Source organism: Cavia porcellus, unplaced genomic scaffold (assembly GCF_034190915.1).
Source record: "Cavia porcellus strain 051 isolate PalLab524CR breed Dunkin Hartley unplaced genomic scaffold, mCavPor4.1 scaffold_23, whole genome shotgun sequence".
In the NCBI taxonomy this organism is placed as follows: domain Eukaryota; kingdom Metazoa; phylum Chordata; class Mammalia; order Rodentia; family Caviidae; genus Cavia; species Cavia porcellus.
In genome coordinates, this window is record NW_026947506.1 from 35,181,062 (window position 1) to 35,208,351 (window position 27,290).

At 47.5% G+C, this 27,290-nt stretch overlaps 1 protein-coding gene and 1 long non-coding RNA gene across 2 annotated transcripts; one reads left to right on the forward strand and one right to left on the reverse strand.

Moving 5' to 3' along the window:
- On the forward strand, positions 1-27,215 carry LOC100730358 (eukaryotic translation initiation factor 3 subunit B-like). The gene is made up of 19 exons (XM_003470046.5): positions 1-518; positions 5,734-5,926; positions 10,772-10,891; positions 11,191-11,248; positions 11,439-11,567; positions 15,515-15,672; positions 16,429-16,560; positions 16,642-16,708; positions 17,323-17,369; positions 18,361-18,571; positions 19,834-19,906; positions 20,951-21,073; positions 22,871-22,949; positions 23,602-23,740; positions 24,401-24,526; positions 24,951-25,028; positions 25,686-25,794; positions 25,939-26,055; positions 26,744-27,215. Exons 1-18 carry the CDS (start codon positions 86-88, stop codon positions 26,040-26,042), a joined length of 2,379 nt encoding a protein of 792 aa, XP_003470094.1. The 5' UTR covers positions 1-85; the 3' UTR covers positions 26,043-26,055; positions 26,744-27,215.
- On the reverse strand, positions 12,570-15,399 carry LOC134472485 (uncharacterized). Its single transcript, XR_010042330.1, has 2 exons — positions 14,842-15,399; positions 12,570-12,809 (listed from the first exon to the last, which is right to left on the reverse strand). It is a non-coding gene; the product is annotated as an uncharacterized LOC134472485 (long non-coding RNA).
- Positions 27,216-27,290: the final 75 nt, after the last annotated feature.

Genomic DNA, 27,290 nt, shown 5'->3' on the forward strand with positions numbered 1-27,290 from the left:
CGCACGCACGTGGCTAGGTGCTAGCCGGCGCTGGGCAATCTGCGGGAAACGCGTCGCAGAGCCGCGCGAAGACTGTCTCCGGTTCATGCAGGACGCGGAGAACGTGGCGGCGCCCGAGGCGGCCGAGGAGCGGGCAGGGCGCGCCCGGCATCAGCTGGCCGGTCAGCCTCCACCTGAGGAGGTGTCGGCTAGACCTGGCGCGCCTGAGGTGGCACGGAGCGAGGAAGCTGAGGAAGAGGCGACGGCAGCTGGGCCGGAGCCTGAGGTGAGTCCCGAGCCGACTGAGGAGGCAATCCCTGGCCTGGCTGCATCGCCCCCGCCGCCGCCTACCGAGGAGCTGGTGCCTCAGTCCGAGTCTGAGTCCCCAGGAGAGCAGGCCCGCGAGCAGTGCGCCGAGGAGGCGGCCGGGCCCGAGGGCAGTGCAGCCGAGGCCGCGCAGCGCCCGGTGGAGAACGGCGAGGCGGAAGAACCCTCTTTCAGCGACCCCGAGGACTTTGTGGATGACGTGAGCGACGAAGGTAAGAGGTGCGAGAGTGGCCGTGAGGTGGAGGAACCTCTGTCTGCAGCTGGCGTTCTCGCGTGGGGCGGTGCTGCAAGTACACGGGTCGTGTTTTCTTCTCTTCAGAGAGGGATCCAGAAGAGATCACTGGGAGCCAGTGATCTGCAGCATATCCGCACATTTGGAGAGGAGTAGGGACCAAAGTGGGTTCCACGGTGGCCCAGTGTGCATGAGGAGCAGCTGGGAGCATAACTAGGCAAGACCTCTGCCTTCCAGGCCAAGTTCAGCGGAGCTGACCAGTCAGACCTCTTGGCAGGTTGTGCCGAGTCAGTTGCCTTTGCATCCCCGCCCCACAGAAATGTCTTAGTAGGGCAGAACCTGTCAAATCCCATCTGCTTCTCGGTTTTTATCCTTATAGGTTTGTAGGGATTCTCTCTTGCCTCAACCATTAGTGTTAGTTCCTTACTTTTGTTGGTAGATTACTTTTTCTGGTTTTAGCATCGTTGGTTCTGCAACTTACTTGGCTTTTTTTGTAACTGTGGCTTTACGGGCATTATTTCTGCTCGCTGCCTGGGAGTGTCCTTGCTGAAATGACTTCTGATGACAGGTTGTTTTTTTTCCAGCTATTTTAATTCTCCGAGCTGGAATTGCATCATGCAGTTCTTGTATATGTCAACTAACTTAATACCAAAGTGAAAAAGACTCCACTGTTGAAGGAGGTGGAGATACATCAAGTCTAAAGATCCAATAAAATTGTTAATTTAACATTTTTAGGGGGTCACTAGTTACTTTCAATATTTTTTATTTTATAAGAGACATTTTAGCATGAGAAATTTTTTTAAAAAAACATATACTTTGAGACTTTAAGAGCTTTTAGTCTGTGCCTGTCACTCTTGCAAAAGTGCATCCTTCCCTTCAAGTGGGGCAGGTTGCTGGGAATTCACATTAGTCTCCTGCCCAGAGCAGTTGTGTCTTCAACATACCAGTTTTTCTTACGTTTTAAGATACTACTAAGTTTTCCTGAGTGTGGTTACCTCTGCCATAGTGCCTGTAATCCCAGCACTCCAGAAGCTGAGGCAAGAGGAGTGCCATGAGTTAAAGGCCAGCCTGGATTACATAATGAAACCGTGTCTCCAAAAAACGAACAAAAACTGTTGTTTTAAGATAGGTGTGGGGCCAAGGATATAGCTCAGGAGCACATGCACCTGCCTGGCAAGCATAAGGTTTTGAGTTCGATTCATAGTAGCAAAAAAATATGGATGTAATGAAGGATCCCTGTAATTTGAAGATCATTTTTTCAGTTTTTTGAAACAAATTCTTGCTTCATAGTTCAAGCTGACCTTGAATTCACTATGTAGCCCAGGTTAGTGACCTGCCCTCAGATCTGCCTTAGCCTGTTGGGTGCTGAGATTACTGGGATGTGCTGCCACTCCCAGCTCTAGGTTGTGTTGTTTTTTGTTGGAGACAGGATTTTGCTGTGTAGTTCTGGTTGGCTTTGAAGTCACTATTTGGCCCAGGATGGGCTTGAACTGGATTCTTCCACCTCAACCTTGAGTGTTAGTTGAGATTATAGATGTTTTGTTTTATTTTGTTGGTTTTTTTTTTTGCTATCCCCTGTTCAGGTTTTTCAGTTCAGGTTGTTTGAGCCCATCTGATTCACAGATGATAATGCATCATATAAAGGATTTCTGGCACTGCTATGATTTTGACCTTGCTTTTTCCTTTTTGTCTGATCTCAATGTAAGCACCTTTAATATTCAAATGGCTGTTAGCTTGGGAGAGGAAAAGTTGCTGGGGAGGACCCAGGGCCTTGCACATGCTAAATACTCACTAAGATTATTTATCAAACTCCAGAATTTGGAGTTTGATAGCCAGGGAATGGTACCCTGATTGCAGGGATGCCCAGGCTGGTTGAAGTCATTGTGACTTCTAGGTGCCAGAGGGGTCCTGATGTGTGTATTGTTAGCTTGAGGGAAAGCTACCTCGACCTGAAGAACTAGTACTCTCCTGGTTGAGGTGTGCCCTTGTAGGATCAGTGGGGCCTGGGGAAGGTAAGAGAGGATCTTCATCCCTCTCCAAAATGGACTGGGTTTTAAGAAAAGCAGTGTGGAGTTTGTCTTGCCTCTCCCACAAGAGTTTGTTCTCTCCCACAATCACACCTTAATCTTTGTCTTTCATTCTGTTCAGTATTTCAGATGCTCCTTTTGTTTGGCTAGACAAATATGTGATCAAAACTTTTAATTTCAAATGTTTTCTTTATCTAAGTAGTTTATGTCTACATTTTTCCTATTTAGTTTTGAAAATTCTTTTCTGGAGCCAGATTGGGAGTCCAAGAGCCAGGAGTACCTGATAGCAAATGGGTCTCACATTGTATAGTTACTTTGTTCCCTTTTAGCTAAGGGCAGGTTTTTGTTTTAAGACTAAGTAGACACTCTGAACTTCTGGGATGGAGTTTATAATTTGTATAGAAGCTGAGCTTTTTATGGTATAAACTTGTGTAAGTTTCAGATGAAGTTTAATAGGCCATTTTTGCTGAGCACCTTGTAAAAGTATCCCAGAGGTTTCACTCCAGCATCATATAAGGAATTTCTGGCACTGCTGTGATTTTGACCTGCCACATTCCTTGCTTTTTCCTTTTTGTCTGATCTCAATTTAAGCACCTTTAGTATTCAAGTGGCTGTTACTTGGGAGAGGAAAAGTTGCTGGGGAGAACCCAGGACCTTGCACATGCTAAATACTCACTGAGCTATATCCATAGCCCAGTGGCAGTTTTTAAGGTAACTATTCATGAAGTGTTGAAATTAATTCAAAATGGTTTATGACAGCTTATTACTTGAAACTATTTACCCCTTTTGAACAGATGTGCTGCCCCTCTTCCATGTCTTGAACTAAGTAGGCCTGCTAGTCCAGCACTTTACTATTAAGCTATGGAACCACCCCTTTTTTCCTTTTTTTGAGATGGGTCTTGCTGTTTTGCCCAGACTGGCCTGTTTTGTAGTTTTTCTGTCTCAGCCTCCCCAGTAGCTTGAATTTCAGATGTGCTCCACAATACCCAAGTTGAAAAAACGTTTTAAGTTTTTGTTACAGATAAAAACACAAACAACAGTAATGAAAAGATTGCATAAAGGAGTGGAGAGAATTCAGTTTTTAACTTTTTGGTTTTTTGTTTTGTTTTTAAATTTTAATACTAGAAACAGGGAGAAAACAAACCCAACATAAAATGAAATAAACCTCACTCTGCCAAAAGACATAACATTGCCTCTTTTTTTTTTTCTTTTTTGTCTTTTTCCTTTTTATCGGTACCGGGATCGAACTCACGACTGCCTGCTTGCAAGGCAGGCACTTATGCCGCTGAGCTACATCTCCAGCCCCAATAACATTGCCTCTTGACAGTTAATTATTCACAGCTTTCACACTTGATATGATGAGTCAAGATCTCACCATGTAGTTCAGGCTGGTCTCAGATTTACAAGATCCTCTTTGGACTGCCAATTGCTGAAATTAGAGGTTTGAGCTACCATGCTTGGCCACTCCCCCCCACCCACCCATGTACTGGGGATGGAACTCATGACTTTTTAACTTTTTAGAACAAACTGAAGTGTTTTGTGATATATCACTTAATATGTTGAAATTCTGGAGTATTATAAAAAATCAGAGTGATAATTAGCTCCCAGAACAAGAAATTCATGTTGCAACCATTTTTCTTGGCTATTCAAAAATTAACTAGTAATCATTTTGGCTGTGTTTACTGATGTGGTTTCACCTGGTGAGTGCACTTTAATGGTGGCTATAAAAGATGCCTTACTTTTCTAGGTACTCTAATTTACAGATTTGTAGGCAAGCTACCCAGGTTTAGGATGTGTACAGAACCATACTGAGGAGATGGAGATTTGCTTCATTTCATTGGGGTCTCACTTGCTGCCCTTGTGGCCACCTCCACCAGCAGGTGGTCAGGCGCCTCCACCAGCAGGTGGTCAGGCGTTTTATTTAGTGATGCCCGAGGAGCTTCTTGGTCCCAAGGCTTGGGCCTGATACCAGCCTCACACAGAGCAGCAACAGAGTGCCTTTGAGTCACTGACCTGTTGGGTTACTTACTCTCCTGTTTTTCTTTATAACATGAACCTTCTGTTTCTCATATTCTAGCCAGCTGTTTTATTTTAAGAACTTTGAATATTAAAGTTTTGGGCTTTAAAAGCAGGTGGCATGAATGTAGCACATTTTGAACCTTTAGGTATATAAATTAACATATGAAACACATGGAAAATAAACACACTGTGTCTTCCAAGCACCATCCTAAGCATTTCTATACTTAATGTCTGCCATCATCCAGTGCTTTTTTGCTTCCCTATCTGGCATTTCATTAAGTTAAAGACACCATCATTTGCAAGATACATCTCTTTTTTGTTCTTTGTTTGTTTTTCAGAGTCTTCCTCTATAGTTCAGGTTGCCTAGAACTCACTGTGTAGCCCACATTGGCCTTGAATTCACAGTGATCCTCTTGCCTCAGTTTCCTGAGTGCTAGAATTAAAGGCATGTGCCATCACAGCAGAGAAGATGCCTCATTATTTTGTGTATCACTAAGAAAAAGAGAAAATGCTATCAATTACATGCATAGAAGTTTATATATTCTAGCTTATTTAGTTAATTCTGTAGTTGGCTAGGCTTGCCTTGAATTCATGATTCTTGTGCTTACACCTCCCAAATTGCTGGAATTATAAGGATGTGCTGAAGTCTCCTAGTTTAGTGTTCTTACCTTGATATACAGTAGGAAGTACATATTTGCTTTCTTATCTACAACACCTAGTAATTTGGGGACTTCCTTGATGTGTTTTGATATGCTAATGATATGACTTGCTAAGTGGCTCAGGTTGGGTTTGAAATTCCGGAGTCCTGGAGTTACAGACAAGCTATAACATTTAATTCATGAGTTCTTTTAGTCACAATGAAAGCAGATTAGACAGTTCATATTTTGCTACCTGGAAGTTTGTTCAGTACACCTGAGTGTGATTCTTAGTGGTTTGTTTTTTGGGGGGAAAGGCTTCAATCAGCCACACTGTGTAGATCAGGCTGGACTTAATGTCCTTATGTAGCCCAGGCTGGCCTGGAACTTGCAGTAGTACTTCTGCCTCCACTTCACAACTGCTGGGGTTACAGGTGCATGCTATTACACCTGGCTGTTTCTTGGTTTGTTTGTATTTTAAAGATCATTTTTGGCAATTCTCTCACCTGTACAGAACTGCTTGGTGATATACTCAAAGATCGGCCTCAGGAAGCAGATGGAATTGATTCAGTGATTGTAGTGGACAATGTTCCTCAAGTGGGACCTGATCGACTTGAGAAACTCAAAAATGTCATTCACAAGATCTTTTCCAAGTTTGGCAAAATCACAAATGATTATTATCCAGAGGAAGATGGAAAGACAAAAGGGTGAGTTTGCTGTCTCGTTTCTGAAGTAGCATTTGTGTGCTGGTAATGGTTATCCTTTGTGGAAACCTGTTGTACACCCATGCTTTACGGGGTAAGGTTGATTCAAGTGCCAGCCCAGAAGGTTGTAGAAGCTGAGATTTGGGTCCTGGTTCCCCAGTACTGGGGACACAGGACAGCTCTTGAGTTACTGTGTGAGCTGGCTGAAAACTTGTAAAGAATCAGGATTTGATTCTTAATTTTGCCCTCAGAACATTAACTGACAAATTAGGTATGTCTTGGGTAAAACCTTAGGTAACCTTTGGAAGCTGGCAGAATTTTAAGAAAATTTTGCACATAAAATTTTGTTTTGACCATTTTTCTCCACATTTAAACATCTCTGTGACCGGAGCCGCGGAAGACAGGAGGCCAAACTCGAGCAGGATCAGCTCTCAAACTTTATTACGTACAGCGAACCGGACCTAACAAGGTCCGCCACCCTCAACGTTGATTCCTCTTCCGCCCGTTGGGGGCAGGAACAACCTCTTATAAGGGGAAGCAGTATCCAATCACAGAGAAGCGCGCCTAACAAGCTGATAGGCTAGCGTCACGGGTAACTGGGCAGATATGACAATTTGGCGGGCTTGTTCAGGCCGGGAAGAACCCGGAAGCAGGAAATGGGCGCCATCATAGGCGGCTTCCCACATCTCCCCCTTTTTTATTTATTAAAATAGGATGGTCTGTGGGTCCCTCCAAGGTGTCTATGACCTTGTTGCTGTTAGACACCTAGGAGTGGGCCTACCTTGTAGGCCGAGGCATGAGAGAATGTAGAGGTCTATACCCTGCTGTGCATCACCCTGTTTTGTGCATATCCTTGCGCCAGGACCATGCTCAAGGTGAGTGGTTCATTTTTTCGCAGGGCCAGGCTTTTGTGAACCGAACCTGGATGCATATAGACATTCATTCCTGCCTTCCCCCCAACCTTTGGGGCGGATGGCACTGCAGTACCCTTGGTTTCGCATCTCAATGCCAATAATTTGACTCCAGGAGGGACCCCTGGCCTTATAGGCCATGTATATCTGAGTGGAGCCTGTCTTAGGTTGACCGGGAGGGCTTTTCCCGTCTTACCCGTCATTGGCTTGCCCACTCAGCTCTTATAGCTGATGTTCTGCAATGTGAAGGAGATATGCGGCGGCCTGCTGGCCTGATGGGCCACCTGCTGCCATTTGCATGGCTGCCATGGCTGTGATCTTAACCTGCTGCTGAGCTTGTATGAGGCGATCTAACAAGCATTTAATAACAACAAGCCCCACTAGGATGGCCATGGCAATTAGGATCCAAAAAGAGGTAATCGTGGGACAGAAGGAAGAGAAATGGAGGGTCGACTGGAGTTAAGCGGGTGGGTCATAATCAAGGACTGTTTGATTGATGGTGTAAACCCTGGGTGAGGCGGGCGAGGCCACCGAAAAAGGTGCCAATGTAGGCGGGTGGTGCCAAGGACCCCAAAGATATTGTGGTGGTTCTGTGGAATCTGAGCATATCACAGGGGTGATTAATAGGAACCCACAGAATAGAAAAAACTCCAAACCAGACATTTTAGTTTGTAGATGGTCTCGGGCGCTGAGCGTCAGTCCCAGAAGGGTCGAGTTGACTTGTGTCCGCGGGCTTATCCTCCTGTGCTTTATCAGGAACTGGTGGGGAGTTTACTGCTCGCATCAATCTTTCCGGGACCCACAGCGGTTCGCAGCCTGGTTCCTGTGGGAAGACACAAACCGCACCTCGGGTCCAGCTAATCACTGGATCCGGGCCCATCCATTGTCCTGTAAGGACATCTTTCCATCTAACCAGCCCTTTGTCGGTTGGGGACGGATTGCTATGTTCCATGGCAGGGGAATGATTATGGTAAAGAGTGCCAATGATATTCTCCCTTTGGGCATTAGGCCGTGGCCTATCCCCTCTTTTTGCTTTTGTAAGACACCCTTGAGTGTCCGATGTGCCCGTTTAATGATGCCTTGTCCTTGAGGGTACAAAAGTTTTGCTGGTGTAAGCAGGACCATTGTCTGTTTTTAATATATTGGGCTTTCCCCAAGCAGCCCAGGCTGCAAGACAATGATTAATAGCATGGGTGGCCCTTTCTCCAGGTTCTGCCGAAGCAAACATAACCTGAGAAGCGGTGTAACCAGGGCGGTGCCATAGGTTGTGGTGGCAGCCCAGGGAGCAACTCCTCTTCCGGCCACAGCGGTGCAGTGGGGCCTGGCGCCCTGAAAGGGGCGATCGTGGGTCGCGAACTTGCCAAAGGGCGGAAGGGCTTAAGCTCCTCCCGTAAGGCAGAGTAGCTCGGGCAGGGTGGTGTTATCTTTCCGAGCCCTAAGTTCCTCTTTTAACGGTGTAGGAGGGTCATGCTTAGCAAAGACGACCTCCTCTTCTGAGCCTTCCGAATCCGAATCAGAATTAGAGCCCTGAGGGTCCTCCGGAGACCCACAATCGGCAGTGGCTCCGGGCTCCTCTGAGCATTCCGATCGAGCTCAAAAGCCTGTCGGGCTATATTAGCGAAGCGAAAGCAAAACAGATGCAAAGGGAAAAGAAAAGAAAGAAAAAAAAAACCCAGCGTCCACTCGTGTGGCACTCAAAATCTGTTAGGTGCGTCCACCCAACCCAGGTGACCCAGTACTCACCTGTCCCGGGAACCGCTGTATCTCACGTAGCTGATCAGGGTGAAGAGAAGAGGCGCTCGCGGCCTTCCGTTGTTATTGGGCCAGGTCCTCCGTCGTACCGCAGGCGACAGCAATCGCACCTCCGGGCCGAAGAGGCACGTCGCTGAGTCTTTTTTTCCCCGTACGGGGGCCACCAGATGACCGGAGCCGCGGAAGACAGGAGGCCAAACTCGAGCAGGATCAGCTCTCAAACTTTATTACGTACAGCGAACCGGACCTAACAAGGTCCGCCACCCTCAACGTTGATTCCTCTTCCGCCCGTTGGGGGCAGGAACAACCTCTTATAAGGGGAAGCAGTATCCAACCACAGAGAAGCGCGCCTAACAAGCTGATAGGCTAGCGTCACGGGTAACTGGGCAGATATGACAATTTGGCGGGCTTGTTCAGGCCGGGAAGAACCCGGAAGCAGGAAATGGGCGCCATCATAGGCGGCTTCCCACATCTCTGAAATTGAAGTGCATCCTACAGTTTAAGTGAAAGTGTCATGTTGCCAGTTAATTAGCAACTCTCACTACTTGGCAAAATGTAGCAGTGTGTCTTTTAAAATTGGGGTTGTAGAAGGGCTGGGAATAAGTATCTCCCTGGCAAGCATGAGGTCATGAGTTCGATTCCTAGTCCCCCCCAAAAATTGTGATGTAGATATGTTACCTGAAGTTTGCCTTTTTTCTTACAAATTAGATCTTGCACATCGATAAATTTCATTCTGCTTTTTTTTTTTTTTTTTTTTTTTTTTTGGTGGTACTATAGCTTAAACCCAGGGCTTTCATCCTGAGCTACATCCCCAACCCTTTTTAAAAATTTTTAAATTTTTAGACAGGGTCTCACTGAGTTTGCAGGCTAGAGTGTTGGGATTAATGACATGTACCACCATGGCCAGCTTCTTCATTCTTTTTTTTTTTTTCATTCTATTTTTTGTTTATTTGTTTGCAGTGCTAGGGATCAAACCTATGCTTCGCACATGCTTGGCCAAGCACACTACCATTGAGCTACAACCCCAGCCTTCTTTGATCCATTGTGCATGCTGTTGGTATTCTGTTATCTGTGAGGTGTTCATTTTCTTGTTGGTAGACATCTAAGCAGTCTTGTATCCATCATGTTCATGTGCAAGTGTGAGAGCTTCTTTGTCATATTTAAGAGCAAGATTGTTGAGCCATGTGCAGTGTATGCCCTTTATGCCCTGGCCAGTGCAGCGCAGGTCAGAGCAGCTATTGCTGGCAGTTGATGGAAGCTGGTTTGCTGCTTCCCAGTACCATCAGAGACTTCTTGAGATCACAGAGTTGGCGTCATGGGAACATGAGAATGATAATATTCAATTTTGTTTGGTGGCTTTTTGGTGGCTCGGGATTTAACTCAAGTGTCCTGCACGATAGGCAAATGCTCTGCCACAGAGCTGCGTACACCTTCAACTCAAATTCTTTTTTTTTTTTTTTTTTTTTTTGAAGCGGGGTCTGGCTATATGTTCAGACTGGCTATAAGCTCACTACCTAGCTCAGGCTGCCTCAAACTCATGGCAATCCTTCTGCCTCAGCCTCTCAAGTGTTGGGACTACCATTGTGTACCACCATGCTTAACTAATAATGTGCTACTTTTAAAAGTCCCCATGAGGTACTTGATAGCCAAAAAACTTGCATAGTTTAAAGTGTACAAGTTGCTAAGTTTTGACTTACATAAATATCATGAGTCTAACTTCAGTCAGATTAACACATGTTTTCAGACAAATGTGGTGGTAGAACCTTTTAATCCTAGCTATCTTGAGAGACTGAGGCAGGGGGATCATAAGTACAAGCCCAGGCTAAAGCAACTTGGTGAGATACTTACTGTCTCAACAATAAAAAAAGATTGAAGTTGTAACTCAGTGCAGAGGCCCTGTGTGCCTGGGTTTCATCCCCAGTGCTATCACACAAAAAAAAAAAAAAAAAAATCACACATTTTTGTTAACCTCTAAATTGTGACTGAGATTACACTGGCTCTCACAGTTAGGATGCATTCATGTTTGAGAAGCTGCTCAGCCTGTGGATTGTGGTATGATTCAATTTGATTGCCTCAGGGCCGGGGTAGTAAGGTACATTACAGGGTGAGGTCTCTGGTGTACGTAGTGTGACCTGCCTGAACTGACAGCCTGCATGTGTGTATGTTGCCTGCTTTCTTTCTTCAGGTATATCTTCCTGGAATATGCATCTCCTGCCCACGCTGTGGACGCTGTGAAAAATGCTGATGGCTATAAGCTTGACAAGCAGCACACGTTCCGAGTCAACCTCTTGACCGATTTTGACAAGTGAGTTCACACTTGACTTCAAGAATGTGCCTCTCAATGGGTGTTGGTGGCTTTTCAGAGTGTCAGACAAGAGTAGTGCTTTCTTGTGTGCCCTGTGTTCCTGGCCAGCAGACATCTCACCATTACTTAGACCAGCTGAGCACTCCTCTGTCTGTCCCTCTATCTGTCCCCTTGTGGGCAGGGAAAGGGGGAACCGGGTTGCCTGGGTGTGCACCACTGATTGTTGACATTGTACCCTCCCTGTCACCACCAAATGGTCACCAATTGGTACTGCTTAGGACTTGTCCTCTCTCCTTCAGGTACATGATGATCAGTGACGAATGGGATATTCCAGAAAAACAGCCTTTCAAAGACCTGGTAAGTGTGTGCCATCTATATCTAAGCTAACAGAAGTGCTGGGTATCTTGAGATCATGAGTGGCTAGGAGTAAAAAGATACTTGCCAAATTTGTCCTCTGAAAGGAGTAGCTATGGGTGAGTTTTCTTGGATTAACATTGATGAAGTGTTACTAAATCTCTTGCTTTTGGGTTTTCGTGGGGTTTTTTAGGGAAATTTACGTTACTGGCTCGAAGAGACAGAATGTAGAGATCAATACAGTGTGATTTTTGAGAGTGGAGACCGGACTTCCATATTCTGGAATGATGTGAAGGATCCTGTCTCAATTGAAGAAAGAGCGGTATGTGTTTGTTGCACTGACCTCTTCTCTGTTTCTTTAAGAGAGAAAAACTATTTGAGAAGCTAGTAAAAGAGCAATAAGAGTGTTTCCGTCTGAGGTTACTTTCTGAGAACAACTTTTATTTCTTTATTCCTTGTGCAGCTGTCGATGTCCGCTCCCGGCCGGCAGGAAGGACACACGACACAGTCTGGTAGTGGACAACCTTTTTTTTTTATTTTTCTTCTCCGTACAGCCTGCCCTGGGTTCTCCCAGCTGAAGCCTCCTTTGGTCCGCTCTCCGCGGCTCCTCTTGTGCTTTAGTCTGCCCCGAAGCCTCTATCGGTCCGCTCTCCGCAGCTCCTTCTGGGCTTCTACTTTCGGGCTTCTACCTGGCTTCTACTTCCTCCCAGGGGTGGCACCAGTATATATACGGGTACAGTGTCCAATCATGTTAAAGTAAGCAAGGCAAGCTGATTGGCTAACATCATCAGTTGCCAGGCAGACTATATTGTTGAGCGGGTTGTTTACGCGGTAAGCAGGAAACTAGCATATTCGATGGGAGGGGTAATCTACCTCAGGCCTCACTCTTTACTACAGGCCTCACGTCCGCCAAGTGAGGCGACCGGGCTCGGGGCTGCAGCTCCCAACATCTCCCCCTTTTTTATTTTTTATGAATGTGCGCATCGTAGCCCTTCCTGGACTGGGTGCAGAGGCTTATGCCCTATGCGTAGGCCCACCGTAGGTCCTTGGCTTAGACCCTGGTCGGCCGTCCCATGGTCTGCCAAGGCCCTGAGGCCCTCGTCCTTTTTCTAGGGCCAGGCACAAACTGGACGGAACCTGGATGCACACAAGCTTGCACTCATTTCCTCTCCGTAAAGAAATCCCCTTGGAGAGAAATTTAGACCTGGGCAGCATCTAACAGTTCAGCGGCTTACGTGCAGGATGGGGTAGGGCCTGGCTTAGGTCGAGTCGTGCTGGGGAGGCACGCTCTTACCCGTCATTGACTCATCTACCCTGCTGTGTATTGTCACCTTATGGAGGAGAATGAAGGATGCCCGCCATATCTAGACTCGGTCGTGGGCCAATCGAGCAAGCCATGCATATGCCTGAGGATCTTTTTGTCCATTTCGGGCTACCGCTATTTCTATTCATCTTGTTGGTTGGTCTGTGATGGATCTCCAGTAGGGCAGGTCTGATCTTCAGTCGAGGGCTTTGTTGCCCGTGTCAGTCTCTCCGGTATCCACAGTGGTTCTCGTCCCAGTTCCTGTGGGAAAACACAAACCGCGCCTCGGTTCCAGCTGACCACTGGATCCGGGCCCATCCATTGTCCTGTCAGGACATCTTTCCACTTCACCCACCCTTTATGGTTGGGGGAAGGGTTGCAGTGCTCCACAGCTGGGGAGCGATTATCATTATTTAAATTTAAAAAATTGTGTGTGAATAGTGCCATGGATAATCGTGCCTTTGGGGCCAGGCCTTGGCCTACTCCCCCTTTTTGTTTTTGTAAAATTTCTTTGAGGCTTCTATGAGCCCTCTCAATGATTCCTTGACCTTGGGGATTGTATGGGATACCATGTTTTAATTGAACCTCCATCATTTTGCAGAACTCATTGAAAGCTTTGTCTATATAGGCTGGTCCATTATCAGTTTTTAATATCTTTGGTTTGCCCCATGCGGCCCAAGCCGCCAGGCAATGATTGATCACATTAGACACTTTTTCACCTGTTTCTGCTGTTGTAAATATGACGTGAGAACAGGTGTCTGTGGAAACATGAACATATTTAAGAGTCCCAAACTCCTGTATATGTGTGATGTCCATCTGCCAAACATCACCAGGGATCAAACCTCGAGGGTTTACTCCCCCTTTTTGTTTTTTATTTTTTATTTTTATCTTTTTCGTTTTTTTTTTTTTTTTTTTTTTTTTTTTTTTTTTTTTTTATTGGTACCAGGGATCGAACTAACAACTGTCTGCTTGCAAGGCAGGCGCTTATGCCGCTGAGCTAAATCCCCAGCCCCCTTTTTCCTCGACCGGCGTTTTTTTCAGCCTGCTCGGCAGAGTAGCCGCCCATGAAAATACCGTCTGCCCAGCGGCGCGACGTCATAAGACTGCGGTCGCGACAGAGTGAAACGGGGCGTCACTTCCTGTGCCGGCTGAGGGAAGGGAGGGTTTCCTGTGGCGGCCTCTCGGCGGGGAGCCGCTTTTAGAAAAGAGCTCCAGGGCGGAGCGGATGGCTCTCTATCTCCTCCCCGCCAGAGAGCGCCGGGGAACCGAGTCTGACCATCAGCGCGCCGACCCTCTCCCACAAGCATTTTTTTGTTCCACCCCCGGTCTCCCCGATTGGCGTTTTTCTCAGCCTGCTCTGCAGAGGACTCTGCATACCAGGCTCGCCAATCCAGGTAACCACCCGAGGGCAGACACGCCCCCGCCAGCTGAATCCAGTCCGCGGGGGTGAGGGGCCCAGAAGACAGATTCTCCAGCATGGCAATGGTGTAAGGCGCAGTCGGCCCAAAGGTTGTAACTGTATTTTTAAGTTCTCTAATCTGCTTTATCTCAAAAGGCTCCCATACATTGCGTCCCTGGCCCATAGCTACTTGTACAGGAAATATCTCGTAGGGGTCACTATCCATCCCAGGTGGTGGATGTACCTCATGAAACAAGCGTCTCCCCTGCCAAAGCCACCTGTGAAAATACCGATCCGCCGGCGGCGGAGCATAAGACAGCGGCCGTGATTGGGCGGAAAATGGGGGCCCGTGCATCACTTCCTGTTCTGACGAAAGGGGGGGGGGCTCCCAGGCGGCCGCCTCGTGGCGAGGAATCGCCTCCGGAAACGGCCCCCGAGGTGGGGCGGAAGGCTTTGCCTCCCTCTCGCGTCGGGGCGCACTCAGGAGCTCTCTACTCTTCCGCAGACCCGACTCCTTATGGAGCGACTTAGGCTCCTGACAGCTAGTCTCTTTGGCCTCCTTGCCATTTAACTTTCCCTCGTCCTCGGAGTCAGACGACTCCGAGGCTAGAGCCCCGTCCTCCTCCTTAGCATCCTTGTTCCCCTTGACGGACCCCTCTCGGGAGCTCCCTGACTGGGCCTGCTCAGATACCCTGCATACTTTTGTAAGCTCTTGAGAGCTTTCTCCACAACCACCCTCGCTCTTAGTGCCGCTACCTAGCATGTTTCCCATTTTTTAATATGTTACTCACCGCGTGAGGCCCAAGGAATCCGCCACTTACGCGTGAGCCTGAGGGGAGTCTAAAAGCCCTGTAGGTGCGCGCCACCCAGAGCCCAGGCTTATCCCCAACTCACCTGTCTCGCAGCTCTGTACTGGAGCGTTGTCCACTGTCACGTCTCGGGGGTGATCAGTCCCCGGGCGGGCCTCCAAATGTCGATGTCCGCTCCCGGCCGGCAGGAAGGACACACGACACAGTCTGGTAGTGGACAACCTTTTTTTTTTATTTTTCTTCTCCGTACAGCCTGCCCTAGGTTCTCCCAGCTGAAGCCTCCTTTGGTCCGCTCTCCGCGGCTCCTCTTGTGCTTTAGTCTGCCCCAAAGCCTCTATCGGTCCGCTCTCCGCAGCTCCTTCTGGGCTTCTACTTTCGGGCTTCTACCTGGCTTCTACTTCCTCCCAGGGGTGGCACCAGTATATATACGGGTACAGTGTCCAATCATGTTAAAGTAAGCAAGGCAAGCTGATTGGCTAACATCATCAGTTGCCAGGCAGACTATATTGTTGAGCGGGTTGTTTACGCGGTAAGCAGGAAACTAGCATATTCGATGGGAGGGGTAATCTACCTCAGGCCTCACTCTTTACTACAGGCCTCACGTCCGCCAAGTGAGGCGACCGGGCTCGGGGCTGCAGCTCCCAACATGCAGCTTTGAAATAAGTTCTGAGATGTGAAAAGTAGATTCACGGTAGAAGAGGAAGGGTCTCTGTGTCTGACTTTTTTGTTGTGGTAATGCTGACCTTCCTTTTCCACAGAGGTGGACAGAGACATATGTGCGTTGGTCTCCCAAGGGCACCTACCTGGCCACCTTCCATCAGCGAGGCATTGCTCTTTGGGGAGGAGAGAAATTCAAACAGATCCAGAGGTTCAGCCACCAGGGGGTTCAGCTCATCGACTTCTCGCCTTGTGAGAGGTGAGCTGTTGGAGAAGCAATTACGTGGATGTGTTCTTTATTCCTGCCTCGTGCCAGTTTTCTGCAGATGATTTTTAAACACTTCTGTTTTATGATTAATTTCAAATTTAATAGAAAAATTCGAGAGGCCGGGGATTTAGCTCAGCAGCATAAGTGCCTGCCTTGCAAGTGCGTAGTCTGAGTTCAATCCCTGGTACCAAAAAAAAAAAGAAAACTTCGAGAACAATCCTGTATACTTTCTTTGTTGAGATTCTCCATGTAATATTTTATTGGGTTTGTTGTTATTTCTTCTGTTTAACACCCTGTAAGCATTTTCCCCTAAGCCTTTTGGGAGTGTCACAGTTCCCCCATCCCACTTCACATTCTAAGGTTTCAGCGCCTTCCATCAGCCACAGCACAAGAACATTGCTTTATGTCTTGCCTCTTTTAAGAGAGAGACCACATTCACATAATGAAGAGAGTCATGCTGTGTAGCTCAAGCTGGCTTTGAACTCACTAGGTAGCCCAGGTTGGCCTTGAACTTATAGCAATCCTCCTGCCTCAGCCTCCTGAGTGCTGGGGTTACAGGCATGCACCACCATGCCTGGCTTCACTTAACTTTTATTATAGTACATTGTTAGAATTGTTCAACTTTATCATTGATTTCCTATCTTGTTTACTTTATAAGTTAATCTTAGGCATGCATAAAACAAACGAATATTATACATACAAGATTTAGAGTTATGTGGTTATGCTGAGTGGGCCCCTGTCTTACAGATACCTGGTGACCTTTAGCCCCCTGATGGACACTCAGGATGACCCTCAGGCTATAGTCATCTGGGACATCCTTACTGGGCACAAGAAGAGAGGTTTTCACTGTGAGAGCTCAGCACACTGGCCTATTTTCAAGTAAGTAGACCACAGCAGTGGACTCTTTGTACCTTTTCTTTTTTCATTGTTGTTTCCTGGAACTTCTTTTCTTCTTCTTAGGTGGAGCCATGATGGTAAATTTTTTGCAAGAATGACAATGGACACCCTTAGCATCTATGAAACTCCTGTGAGTGATTTTAGTGATCTGACAAACTAGTCTGTCCATCACTCATAACCAGCAGTATGTGTGCTAGAGAAGGTAGCACTGCTCTTTGATTTGAGGTGCAGTGAAGAGGAAATGCAGCTTAGAGTGTGCAGGCCAGAGTGTGCTTCCTGCACTGCTCTGGCCCTCAGTGTGGGATTCAGCTGAATCATGCCTGCCCTGCCATGGCTGCTGCAGGAATTATATAGGGTTGGGGATTCATAAAATCCTTGAGAGGAATACATTTTACTGCTGGGATTGATTGTCTTCCAGGTCATCTGTCAGCCTGGGTACTTCTGTTGTTCCCTAGGCAAACTTGCAGCATTAACATGTTAAAAACCATTTATATCATTATAAGTGGGTATGGTGGTACACGTATGTAATCCCAGTTACTCTGGAGGCTGAGGCATGAAGATTACAAATTTGAGGGCAGCCTGGGTAGCTTAGCATGACTGCATCAAAGTAAAGGGTTTGGGATGTAATTCATTGCTAGAGCAACCCTGAGTTCAGTCCCCAGTGCTGCAGATTTTTTCTTAAAATATGTGCAATTGAAGCATTTGCACTGTGCACTCAACTATATTCTTCTTTCTTTTGCACAGTCAATGGGTCTTTTGGACAAGAAGAGTTTGAAGATCTCTGGAATAAAGTAAGTGAGTGTTTCTATCATTGTCTGATTGTGTCTGGGTGCTGTAACACAACACCACAGTCTAGGTGGCTTCATACAGCAAAATGTCTTCCTCTCCATGTAGGGGCTGGAAGTCTGAGGTTTGGCACCCACAGACTTTATCTGGTGAGGAGTTCCTCAGAGGTGGGCTGCTCCGTATCTCCCACAGGCTGCCTCTAATGCCATTGTCTTGGTGGTTAGCATTTCAGCATGTGTATATTGGGGATGCACATGCTTGACCCCCTGCAGTGGTTTGACTTGCTATCCCTCTTTTACCACTCAGCTGTTAGGCAGCCAGAAAGAAGCAGCACTTGTTGGGGTAAACCCGAGGATGGTGCACTTGTTTTCCCCAGCTTCTTAATTTATCTTTGTGTAATACAACTAGATCCATTACCCTAAATTTTTGGTTTTTTGTTTGTAGTTTTGAGACAGGGTCTCTCTATGCAGTTCATGCAGGCCTTGAGCTCACTTTATAGCCAACCATCATCCTGCCTCAGCCTCCCGAGTGCTGGGATTACAGGTGTGAGCCACCACACCCTCGCCTAAAATTTTTTGAGACATGATTTCTCTGTAGTTCAGGCTGGCCTCAAACTTGAGGTGGTCCTCCTACCTCCTGAGTGCTGGGGTTACAGGCATGAATCATTGCACCTGACTCATCAGCCTAAAATTTATCTTGTAGCAGGAGTATGTGGTGACTCAGAGTTGGGTCATTCTGCCATGGCACAATGGGCAGAGTTAATAACATCTATCTCTACTGCCTCACTGTTAAAACGATGGGATTGTGCCCCAGAGTCATGAGGACAGCTGAACTGCAGGCAGACTGCCAGGAACAGGGCTCTTGTGTGGTCAGCTCTCTGCTTCGGAGTCAGGGTGCCCACATGGGGCATTTATACAATAAATGAGTTTTGCTCTTCTTCCCCGCTGTTCACTTTTATTCAGTCTTTGGGTGACATTTTATTTCTTTGCCCTGCAGAGACTTTTCTTGGTCTCCTGGTGGTAACATAATAGCCTTTTGGGTGCCAGAAGACAAAGATATTCCAGCCAGAGTGACCCTGATGCAGCTTCCCAGCAGACAGGAGATCCGAGTAAGGAATCTCTTCAACGTGGTGGACTGCAAGCTGCACTGGCAGAAAAACGGAGATTACCTGTGTGTTAAAGTAGACAGGACTCCAAAAGGCACACAGGTAAGTGGATGCCAAGGAAACAAGTTTTTGTTTGTTTTTCAAGTTGATTGTAAACTAACTATTTTGCTTGGAAGCTATTAATGGGTATTTTTTATTGTTAAAGTTTGTGGATTATTTTCAGACCCTCCTGGTGTTGAAAGCAGTTAGCTGATCAGATTGAGAGGTCTTGGCATATTCTAGTTGAGGAGGATAGCTGCTTTTCTGAGTGAAAAATCTCTGAGCTTTACCCTCTCCCACTCCTCCCTCTTAACAATGGAATGGAAGCCAGAGCCTTTGAACTGAGCTATAATATCTCCAGACACCTTCCTCTCTTTTTAAATACCTAGAATAGCGTTCTTTACATGTACTGCACCAGATTTATTTGTTTTCATCATTTATTGTTTATCAGTACAGTGGTGCCTCTGTTCACAAACTTAATTCTTTCCACAATTCTGATTAAACAATTCTGTGACCAGAATTAGGAAAGAAGTTCATGAACAGAGGCACCATTGTAATTGCCTAGATTTTTCTTCTAATGGAGATTTTCTTCTTCCTGCATTGAACTTGCTAATTTGATTCACATACTATTAAAGTAATTCAGTGGGTACTACTAATTCCAGAACATTTTTGTTTCACACACACACACACACATTGCCGTCACTCCCCCTCCCCCCCCCCCCAAAAAAAAACTCCCTAGCTGCCCCTCATTCCCCTCTTCACCCTTCTAACTCTGAATTTTCCCTCTGGACTTTGCATGTTGATGGCATCAGTCTGTGGCCCTTTGTATCTGGCTTCTTTCACTTGTGTCCTTACAGTTCATATGTGCGTTTGTGTTGTGTTTCTTTTTGTTGCTGATGGGCAGTGTTATGTTCATCTGCTCATACACTGGCAGTTGTGCCCTTCTCATTGGCCCAGGTGCTGCCTTAGATTCCAGAGCCGGAGGTTCCATTATATCTAATTCATTTGGTGCCATTGACAACTGCCTAAGGCACTGGGGAATTGGGTTGGTGTGCTGCAGTATGTATCTGGGAGCTCTTGTGTGCATGTAGGACCTCTGGGTAGAGTGACCATGGCCAAAGCCTAATACAGCCGTGCCTCTTCATTCTCCTTAGCTTTAGGAACCGCTTTCTCATGAGGGTACGACTACGATCATTTCAGGTGTCGTGTGTTTGTTGGGCACATGAGTTTAATCTTTACCTTATTGTTAGGTTCTTTAAATCTTCATGCTTTTAAGAATCCCCAGAATGTCAACTACATCTTTGTTTTTGTTTTTTAATAAACAGGGTGTGGTCACAAATTTTGAGATCTTCCGCATGCGAGAGAAACAGGTGCCTGTCGATGTGGTTGAAATGAAAGGTAAGTTTTAGTAGTCTGGTAGCCAGCTGGACCTTCTGCGCTGCTTCACGCTTAGCTTCCGCACCGTTGCTGTGAACTGATTGAGCAGGTGCTTTAAGGCTCTTTGCCTCTCTGAGTTGGAGCACATGTTGGAGTCCTAGTTTTGCTCTTGCACTTTCCAGTTGGGGTCCTTGTTTTCCAGTTGCTGATTGAAAGTCCCCACTTACATGTTAAACATGTTTTTGGGCTAGCAGAGGTGTTTTTGTTTTTTTTTTTTTTTTTTTTTTTGGTTTGGTTTAGTCTTTTTAGGGCCTCTTGGCTTGACCCCGGGGCTTTATGCTTTCTAGGAAAGTGCTTTCTTCCACTGACCACATCCTCAGTGCCTTTCATTTCGAGACAGCATTTCAGGAAGTTGCCCAGACTGACCTGAAACTTGTCCCAATTCCTGCCTCAGCCTTCCAGAGGGCTAGGATTTCCAGTGTATGCCATCATGCCCAGCCCTTTTTTTTTTTTTAACAAAAGAAACATTAATTATGTTTCTCAAAGCTTACTTTCCTTGCCTTGCCTGTCTAATGCAAGCTACTCAGTGCTGTGTTTCTGCCTTTAGTTGGGCATCAGCATGTGTCTTTACTTTGGATTTTGTTTTGTGACTGAAAAAAGAAGTTCAGAGATGAGAAGGTATGCCTCGTAGCCATGTGTCAGGGTGGAAGAGGCTATAGTCTTCCTGTGCTAACACAGGCTGAATATAAGAGATGATGTCCCTGAGCCACACCAGATGTCAGCTTGTCCACGGTGTGTGTGATGCATGGGAAAGCAGTAGTCTCTGGGAATCAGGGAAGGTTTCACACAAGATATCTCACAAAGGTTAAATCCCCTGCTTTTGAACTTAGGAAATGTGCGCCTCTTCTTGCTGTCACTTGCTCTGTGGTCCTTGCAGTGATTTTTAGAATTTGAATTTTTTTCCCTTTGGTTGACTAATGAATATCATTTATTCTTAGTAGTGAGCATCTTAACTGATGAAGATATTTTCACAGATGTTCACAAGGGGCATTTTTTTGATCTCAGAAACCATCATAGCCTTCGCATGGGAACCCAATGGTAGTAAGTTTGCTGTGCTCCATGGAGAGGCACCACGGATATCTGTCTCCTTCTACCATGTCAAGAACAATGGGAAGATCGAGCTCATCAGTAAGTGGTTGGTGAATCTGGGGGACTCTGCCTCTGCCACGTCAGGGTGAATGGTTGGATGTGGCTACTGCCCAGGAGGAGAGAGTGACTTACCTGAGGACACTCACTGTAAATGCTTGGCTGTGGGTTCAGGTGACACTGTGCCTGGTGATGGGTGTGTGGCTGCCTGAGGGAGACGTTGGTCATGGTGCAGGTTTTGAGCCGTCCAAGCCTTCAGCTCAGTCCTTGACCACTGTTCTGAGTGACAGTAGATCTGCCCTTGGGCACAAGAGTCAACTTGTAGACATGGCTCCTTCTTGCCTGGGTTAGTCCCCCTGTCCCAGGGCAAGTGGCCAGGCCATTTCGAAGGGTTGTTTCTGCCTTAGGGTGCTGGATCACCCCACTGTTCTCCCCTGAGAGGGCCTTGTCATTCTCACTTGTGTGGTGGCCCTGAGGATAGCTGCCTCTCGCTCTGTCCACTGTGCCCTCACTGCTCTGCAAGGATCAGGGCACACACGGTCTCAGCAAGTGCTAAGGGATTGAGCAAGCAGTGGCTGCTTCACCAGTGTTTCTCATCCATGGGGATCTATCAGGGTGTCTCAGGCTGTGCTTCTTCACTCCTGGGCCACAGAGTACCCAAGAGGGATTCAGGTGTCCTGGGAATCACTCTTCCCGAGATACTTGCATAAATTTAAGTTTTCACTCTGCTGCAGCTTAGCAGGAACAGTGGGCTGTGCATCACAGACTTGGTTGTAGTATTCTTTTGGATATAAAGATAAAGGCAGGGACCAGGGATTTAGCTCAGTGCCTGCCTTACAAGCGTGCAGTCATGAATTCGATCCCCGGTACCAAAAAAAAAAGATAAAAGGCTGTTCCAAAGCCAGGTGTGGTGGCACATGCCAGTAACGTGAGCACCCAAGAGGCTTAAGCAAGAGGTTTGCCACAAGTTTAAAGCCATCTTAGAGTACACAATGAGACACTATCTCAAAAAAAAGGCAGTTATAAACAGAAGGCATCTCATATGAAGTTACAAAATATATGCAGAGAAAGGTGCCCTCTCCCTTCTGAGTTTTGTGTGTCACGTGCCTTTATTAAGGCTGGTTGTCAGTTTTGTGTCATCTGCATCCTGTAATGTGTGTCAGGAACATGACCTACTGAAAGAATGTTTTTGTCACTGTCCAGTTGCTTGTTGGAGTGGGTGTAATGCCCACAGGGTAATGTTCCTCCACTGCATCTTCTTTCCCTCCTCACATCTGTCCTTGGAGTCTCCTGAAGCTAAAGAGGAATTCACCATAGCTTATTATTAACAGCCTGACATGCAGTCATGGGTAGTGTGGGGGATGCAGTTCAGGCAGGAACTATCCTTAATTGTGAGAATGAGCATGTGTAGAAAGATGATAAACTTAGTTTCTGTGACCTTAAAATTGAAAAAAGGTATTGGGAGTCTCTAGAGGAGCCCATGCTCTTGTTGGGATCATGTCCCGGATTAGCTGATAGGCAGCATGGACTTCTAGGCATGATAAGTACGACATTTAACTGTGGATGATGGGCCCTTTGTTCACTTGGCTTGGGAAGTTTTTTAAGAAAGTACTCTAGCTTTAAAGGACCCTTGTGCTCCCTTTTATTCCTCTTTTAAGTGTGGCTCATGACCTAAACTGTACCTAAATGCTAGGCCTTCTGAAGTAGTTTTCAGAGGTAACTGGTCAGGTTAATGAGTCAGCGGGTCCCAGCTGTAAGTCTGTTTTTACCAGACCATCCCTAGGGAACTTTGCATCTTGGCTGTGGCACAGACTCACAAGCACTTTTTTTTCCTTCCAGAAATGTTCGATAAGCAGCAGGCAAACACCATCTTTTGGAGTCCCCAAGGGCAGTTCGTTGTGCTAGCTGGTCTGAGGAGGTGAGTCCCAGCGTCTCTGCCAGCTGCAGCCACGTGCTGGCCAGGCTCTGCTGGGTCTCAGCAGGGCTCTGATTCCTTGAGGCTCTGTTGGGGAGAATGGGACATTGTCTTTCCATTGTGTATCCATCACAGGGCTGAGAGTTGGGTGAGGAATTTTGAAAGCTCTTACAGATGTTCCCCTGCACTTAGAAAAGATCTTGCTGGCCGTCCTCTTGGAAAACTCTGAGTCTTCTACCAGGGCAGGCATTTAACTAGACAGCTGGGTGACTGTCATTACTGCTGTGATTGGTATAAAGATGAGAGCTTAATGTCTCTCTCCTTCTGTTGTTCTAGCTTAAAGTGGAGCCATATGACACTGCCTCTGAGTTCTCTGTTCTGTTGCAAACTCACTGCTATAGTTTTGGAGGGCTGGCCAGCCTCCCATAACACTTCTTCAATGATCACAATGCATGGAGCCTTATGTGCCCTGTTTGTATATGAGTTCCCTGTGTCACACCCTCCTTCCGAGAATGTCACTATGATTGTTCTGTATAAACTCTGCAGCTGTGGCAGAAGGTTGGGTGCTATCAGCCCACAGCCTGCTCCTTGGTCTGTTTTGGGACACTGGTCTTTATGGAAATGTGGGAGGTTTAACTGTATGCTATCTCCACAGCATGAATGGGGCCCTGGCATTCGTTGACACCTCAGACTGCACTGTCATGAACATCGCAGAGCACTACATGGCCTCTGATGTTGAATGGGACCCCACTGGACGCTATGTGGTCACCTCTGTGTCCTGGTGGAGCCATAAGGTAAGGTGAAAGACCCAAGTAGCCATGGCTGCATCAGACTGGCCTTATGGGCTGGTGGTGGTGTGCAGGACCCTCAGGGAAGGAGCACAGGCCTTTCCTTCCTGCGCCTGTCTAGCTTGTCAGAGTATGTCAGCATTCCTGTTTCTGACTTCCAAAGAGCAGCGGTTGGTGTTTCAGAGAGTGCGGGGAAGGAGATGTTGACAGTTCAAGTTCATGCAGCTAGTACCTGTGAGATCACATAGAGTAATTGTTTAGTGAAGACAATGAGTTTTTAGGAACACCCACTTTGTAGATACCCTGGGAATAGTGTCTTGAATAGGGTTATTTTTCTCTTGCTTTCTTGCTTGTTTTTTTGTGTATTTATTTTTGCTGGGGGGTGGGTATTGGCTGGTTTTTTGATTTGTTTGTTTGTTTTTTGAGGGGGTTCATTTTTGTGTTACTGGGGATTGAACCCAGAGCCTTTGCATTGAACTACATCTTTAATTTTTTACTTTGAGACAGGGTCTCAATAAGTTGCCCGGGTTGTTCCCTGCTGTCTCTCAAACGCCCAGGGAATCCTTTGGCAGATGCAGTGGCTGCTGTGTTGCCAGCCGAGGCTCTAGGATGTTAGTCTCATGTGACCTGATAGAGCAGCTCAGGGTTCCCCCTGCTATTTTGTAGGTGGACAATGCCTACTGGCTGTGGACATTCCAGGGACGCCTCCTGCAAAAGAATAACAAGGACCGCTTCTGTCAGCTGCTGTGGAGACCTCGGCCTCCGACACTTCTCAGCCAGGAACAGATAAAGGTGTGAGCTCCTCTTCAGGCTCGCGGTGTGGAAGCCACTGTGGTGGTGGTGACTGGGGAATAGAAGTGAGACATTTTTAGTACTCCTGGCAATGCAAGGTGGGCAAGTGGGGAAGAGGAGCTTCAGGGTAGTCAGGATGACCCAGAGGTTGTGCCTGGAAGGACTGCATGGATTGGGGCTGGAACACAGCCTTGGGGACTCATGCAGACATGGCTCTTGGGGAGTAGGCCAGTGGTACCTGGCTAAAGTGAAGAAGTGAGTGTGAAGCCCAGGACAGAGTTGCTGCTCCATGGAGTGAACTCAGAAACAAGGGACAACAGGACTGCATTCAGAGATCTTCTGATCACTGAGGACAGAGACTCTGAAAGTTGTGTTTGTAGTTCTTGTTCTGAGTGTTAATCTGAGTGACTTGTCTTTGATTCAGCAAATTAAAAAGGATCTGAAGAAATACTCGAAGATCTTTGAGCAGAAGGACCGTTTGAGCCAGTCCAAAGCCTCAAAGGTGAGCCTGATTGTGGGGGCTGAGAGGGCAGCTGAAGGCAGCTGCTGTCCGGGGCATGACACAGGCAGGCCAGTGTTGGGCAGCGAGGAGAGTTCTGCTCCTCACCACCAGCATGTTCCCTGTCTGTGGGGTGGACCAGCAGGGGCAACTGGAGACCAGTCCTGGTCCTGGAACAGATGGCCTGACTGGCTCTATCTGTTGGCGTTATCTTCTCAGTTACATAAGTGGTGGTGGTGGGATGTTATGTCGAGGAGGAACATGGGAACAAGTGTATCCCGCACACAGTTCCACCCTGAGCGTCTTTTTCTATTTTTTATTTTATTTTATTTTTGCTTTGTGGTATTAGAGATGGGACCTAGGACCTTTGCACTGAACTGCATTTCCCCAGCCATATTTTGTATTTATTTATTTATTTTTGCATAGTCATACTAAATTGCCCAGGTTGGGCTTGAGCTTTTATTCCTCCTGCCTCAGTCTCCCAAAGTGTTGAGATTATAGGTGTGCACCACCACCCCCAGGTCTGAGTATCCCTGTTTGGATGCATTGTTGGGTTATCCACTGATTAGGTGTGGATCCTTGCAGAAGGACGTTCTTCTCTGCATTGAGAGCTTGCTGATGGGAGTTGTGTTCTGTAACGCCTCTGCACTTTGTCCATAGGAACTGGTGGAAAGGAGGAGAACCATGATGGAAGACTTCCGGAAATACCGGAAGATGGCCCAGGAGCGCTACATGGAGCAGAAGAATGAGCGTTTAGAGCTGAGAGGAGGTAACTGGCAGGTTCTAAGGCTGTGCAGAGAGGAGCGGTGCCCTCTGCTGTGTGCCAGTGCTGGGCACAAAGCCTGCTACCCATCCCACTGGGCCCTGTTGGTGAGGATCCACCCGAGAGTCAGCCTTCTCTCTCACTTCTCAGGAGTGGACACAGATGAACTGGACAGCAATGTGGATGACTGGGAGGAGGAGACCATCGAGTTCTTTGTCACAGAGGAGATCATTCCCCTTGGGAACCAGGAATGACCAGAGCACTGTGGTGAGAAACAAACTCCCTCGCCCCAAGGGAGCACCTGTGAACTGGGGTTTCTCGCTGCCTCACTGGGCCACCAAGTAACAGATACCTGTGTAAGATCGAGAGGCCAGCTCCAGGGCTGCAGGGCTGGTACAGTCTGGTGTGTGGGATGTTCGAGGGTGTGCAGAGCCCCTCCTGGGTGTCAGGAGGTAGCATTGGTAGATATGCAGGTGCCTGAGGTTAAGGAGGAGCTGTGGCCAGGGAGACCTTGGTGATTGGTGTGAAGTGCCAGGGCAGAGGCAATGGCAGGCGTGGCTGGCTCCACGGAGCTTTGCCAGGGGACAGCCTTGAGACACCTTCCAGGAAGGAGAGTGGGCACAACAGCGGTGACTGCCTGTGTTGGCTGATGCCAGTCAGTTCTGAGGTGGAAGCACAGCAGGGACATCCAGGGCTCCGAGGGCCCTCTGGGATAGAGAGGGCTCAGCCATGTGGCCGGAAATGCTCAGATACTGCCTGGTCTCTCTGGGCCGAATAGTTGTGGACTCGAGGCTGGCTGCACACCGGAGGTCACTGTGGTCCTTGAGACTGAAGCAGCTCTCCCACTCTCCTGGCCTTGTAGTGCCACGGCTGTCGTGCCTGCTCTCAGGCGGGTGCTGCTGCTGTGGGTCCTCTTCGCAGCAGGATGTAAAGTAACCAGTGATTCATGTTTCAGGTCACTGTGCCAGGCCCTGGCGCCAAGGCTCTCCTGCAGAAAGCCCGCACAGCTCCTGGGTTTTTACCTGTGCTTTCTTTCACTCCACTGTGAGCACACCTGGGATCCTTCCATCTCGACATGATTTTGTGCCTTTAGCCCCTGGTGTCCATCCACAGGGGGCAGTTTTGGGGCACTGCTTTGACTTTTTCCTGTTTGGATGTCACCACCGCAACGATTGCGCCTGGACTCCGGCTGCAGTGCTCCTGTAGGTACTGTCCTGCTGTAGTGGTGTTTACAGGGATGCTGCAGCTGAGTGGTTGGTTACTGTGTTGGAGGACTGGCTCTGTGTAGGCTGTGTCAGGTGCATCCTGAAGACCAACTGGGAGCCACCCAACAGCTGTCCAGGAAGCACTTGCCTGCGCCTGCCTTTGGGAGTGGCAGGTCTTCTCAGCAGGCTGACCGTGGAAATAAAGCAAACCTGTATGAACAAGCTGTCTTTCTCCTTTGTTTGCACATAGAACGTGGCCTTGACCCTGGTGCCTGTTCCCTCCCCAGTGGTAAGGGT